At 48.5% G+C, this 3,915-nt stretch overlaps 1 protein-coding gene across 1 annotated transcript; it reads right to left on the bottom strand.

Annotated features, from left to right (window-relative positions):
- Positions 1–244: 244 nt before the first annotated feature.
- LOC119359272 (protein FAR1-RELATED SEQUENCE 5-like) lies at positions 245–3,178 on the bottom strand. Its single transcript, XM_037625538.1, has 4 exons — positions 3,063–3,178; positions 1,535–1,805; positions 740–1,430; positions 245–649 (listed from the first exon to the last, which is right to left on the bottom strand). Exons 2-4 carry the CDS (start codon positions 1,769–1,771, stop codon positions 516–518), a joined length of 1,062 nt encoding a protein of 353 aa, XP_037481435.1. The 5' UTR covers positions 1,772–1,805; positions 3,063–3,178; the 3' UTR covers positions 245–515.
- Between the last annotated feature and the right edge of the window lie 737 nt (positions 3,179–3,915).

The following is a 3,915-nucleotide window of genomic DNA, read 5'->3' as shown; positions in this document are numbered from 1 at the left end:
AACTGCATGCGCACGTTTGTCCCGCACGTATAGTTGATCGTGGGCCTCGTGCCGTTGTAATCTCTCTCCCTCCCTCTTGTACTCTCTCTCGTGCATGTATATAAGCACGCCCCTACAGTGAATACAATTAGAGTGAGAGTTACCTAAACTAGGTAGGGGGGCGGAGAGTTTATGATGAAAAATTTATTTACCTTCTTTGTGTGTGCCATCTCAAAGTCTTCATCCTGGCACCGCTGTGCTATGAGCTTGTTATACTGCAGCACAAAACGGTTGAGAGGTGCTGAAAGCGAAACATAGCTTTTCAGCACATCATTCATGCACTCATTACGTTGTGTGCTACACATCTTGGCGCAGAAGTTCGAGCTGAGGTAGGGTTTGGCCCATTTGTCACGGCAATCATATATATGTGCCATGTACCTGTTGCCAGCAAGTCCATAGGTGTCCATTAGATAAGCCCATCCACGGTCGAACTCATCGACAGTCATCATCTCATTCGTGAGACGATTAAATTCAATTCAGAATGGGGTCCCTTTCTTATATAATGCCCCAAGATTCTCCTTTATACTTTTCATAACGTGCCATTTACACAAATGGTGGACTGTAGAGGGCATTGTATGAGCGATAGCAAGTTCCATCTGCCGGCATTGATCTGATAATTCACAGAACAAACGAGTCAGGATTTATAAGGAGGAATGCATGCCTTATATACAGACAAATATGACACCAAGTTGCCTGGTACCTGTGAGTATCGTCTGCGGCGTCTTCCCGCCGTTGGCTTCAACAAAGGTAGAAAATGCCCACTTGAATGAGTCTTCTGTTTCTTCTCTGAGAATAACACACCCGAACAGCGCAGATTGGTAGTGATTGTTCACTCCAACGAAAAGACCCACAGGCATCTCATACAGATTACTCTTATAAGTGGTGTCGAAGGTCAGCATGTCACCAAACAGATGATAGTCAGCTCGGCTCTTCGAGTGACACCAAAGAATGCCATGCACACGCCTCTCTGAGTCGACCTTCACCGCGTAAAAAAAATCAGGGTTTTGCGCTTGCATCTTACTGAATATATCGAGCGTCTTCGTGATGTCGTCGAGGCTTGAATCGTGTGCGAGGGTTGCGCATAGATTCTTCAAACAACGCTTGCCGAAGGGAACCTCTTCGTGACGCCCGTGTATATCAGACATCACGCCATAAACCTTGTTCACAGGGATGTTGTTAGACCGCATATGCTTGATCAGTTCTTTGATGGACGAGTCAATGGTATTGTGGCACTTCCACACCTTCTTCTCTCCGGCAGTGTCTGCAAGCTCGTGGTTATGGGTTAGGACGACTGTGGAGAAGTACCATCCATCATCTGCAGTCCTCTTTAGCCTGACCATAGCCTTGCATTTTGTCCTAGCAGATTTTGTGTTCTCCTCCTTGTTGGATCCCTGCGTTGGATGTAACACACAAATAAGCTCTATCGTGCGCGGAATGAAAGCAAAAGAATGCATAAAAAATGGAACCCTGTGTATGATCCAAGAGTTTTTCCCACCTCGCACGAGCGGAGGAATTCCTGCATTGTTTTGTAGCATGCGGGCTTCGTGGTATACTTGTTTCCCCGCTCGATCCCGAACCCAACTTCCCAAGAATAGGCGTTGTAAAACTCGTGCGCCTCCTGCTCTGACGAGAAGACCATACCCATGGCCGGCTCGAAGACGACAGGCGAGCCTCTCTCCGCGGTGAGGCTAAAGGCGCGCTGGATTGAGTTGGTCCGACCTCCCCCCTCCATTGTCGATCGGCTGCAGGAGCTGCCGTTGCGGTTTCTGAGAAAAGATCAAGTAGGTATGAAATATCAATATGGGAAGCCAGAATTTGGATCACAAGTGATGGGCGCCACATCACCTCTGACGGCGCGCGTATCCCTCGGTGGCGACCAGTGGCGGAGACAAGGGGGGCGAGCAGGGGCCTGGCCCCCCCCCTAACGATCGAGCGATGCTGTCTAATTAGCGATACGAAGCATGTAATCCCACGTATATCTACATACTTGCCCCCCCCCCCTTCTAAGCGTTAAGTTTAGAAAAGGGAATAAGGCCCATGTGAAGCCCACTAGTAGTCAGGTTGGGCTATTGGCTCAAGTCTCCTCGGGCGTTGTGCTCTCCTGTGATTAGTACGCAGAAAAATATCCGCAGCCGTTCCGTGCCCTAGCCTGCCCGGCCGCCTCTGCTCTCCCAGCCCTGCTGCTACTCTTGATCCTATTCTTACGGCGATGGCGTGACACAACTTTCTTCAGTTGCCAAATCTTCCGGATCTAACCAATGAGAACTAGCCAAGGACACATGGTTTAACACATCACTACATCACATCATCTAATAATCTCAATTCCCGTCTTATATTGTTGTTCAATTTATACATCAGCTTTTTGTTGTTTACTTGTTTCGGTTGTGTGATTTCTGATGGTACGATCCTATCTTGTACTGTCCTTGAGATAATCGTGATCATGATGCGAATTATATTATATAAGTTCCTATTTGTGATGCAAAATTTTCATATGTCGGACAACTAATTGTGTTGGACGAAAATTCATTGTACGTATAGCAAGGTTCTAGTTATTTACTTCTGCTCCAGAAAAAATGAACTTGACTTGGTCCCCCTATACCAAAATTCTGGCTCCGCCCCTGGTGGCGACGGAGGTAGGGGGCGACGACTCGTGGTCGACGTTGGTCTGAGACCGCGGCGAGGGCATGCCGGCCGTGCCGCCGTCCGTGCGAGCGGGCTGAGGTGCAGGAATAGCCCCTCCATTGCAATCGATCACCGTATCTTCAGACGCTACGGTAAACGTGAGAGGCTCACCCCCCGCGCCGGCCCCCATGAAGTGGACGCGACGCGCGCCTTCCGGCAGGATCACGTCGCGCGCGCGTAATGAACCGGCGAGCTGGCTTCCCTCGGAGGTACCCACGATCGATGGTGGCGGCGTTGCCGAGAACACTACAGCGAGTGGCAGATGCTAAGATACCAGATGCGGGGATCCTAACCAGCAAAAACACTAGGGAATATAGAATGGAAGATCAACTACTACTTACCTCCGGCTGTAGCATCATGCGGGCTATCCATTCCAGCCGCCACTACCGAGCACGGCGATGGAGACGAGCTTCAACTGGGCTGCGTCTTTTCGCAGATCCCCGTTCAGCAATTGGTGTTGTAGATGCCAAACGAGGACGCACAAAAATGGTTAGCGACACCACGGCTTTTTAGTTTTCACAGACACCCACCGAAAGCGGCATGCCGGGGACCCCGATGACGCAGTGCTTTTTTTGTCTCCATAATTTGGGATTCGTTTACAAAAATATATCGTACAAATCGTGGGCATTACGTTCTGAGTATCGTTTTTGCATAGACGTGGTCGTACGTGGTAATACGGGCATCTCACGACACAGACTCCCACGATTTCGTGTTTACGGTGAGAACGCTTTACAGTTTTTAAAGTCACGATTTACGTTTTTGTACATTTTTTTGGTCACCAGGTAACACATGGACACACAGACAAAGTGGGCTATTCGACCCTAAATTCGATCTGGCCATACTAAAAAAAAGTTCGATCTGCCCTACGGAGGCGCGCCAATGGGTCGGATTGCGTTTACTTAACCACAAAAAATAGGGTGTGTCTAGAGCACATCTAGATGTGCCCTAGTTATTGCGCATCTAAATCCTATGTCATTGATCTTACGTCGAGATTCGTGTGGATATTTTTTTTCCTCTTTGTGTTTGATTCACTTATTTAATGTGCTTTAGCAAAACTGTAAAAAATAACACGTTAGAAACCACACGCACCAGTTGGTAAGATGCAGAAATGTTACTTGTTTTTTGATCGGCCGATTGCTTTTGCTCCGCTCCGGAAAAGTAGGATCGCACGAGGCGATCTATGAAGGCGACGAG

Source organism: Triticum dicoccoides, chromosome 2A (assembly GCF_002162155.2).
Source record: "Triticum dicoccoides isolate Atlit2015 ecotype Zavitan chromosome 2A, WEW_v2.0, whole genome shotgun sequence".
Lineage (NCBI taxonomy): Eukaryota > Viridiplantae > Streptophyta > Magnoliopsida > Poales > Poaceae > Triticum > Triticum dicoccoides.
The sequence above is the reverse complement of the archived record's forward strand: the minus strand, read 5'-3'. Positions and strand labels throughout refer to the sequence as shown.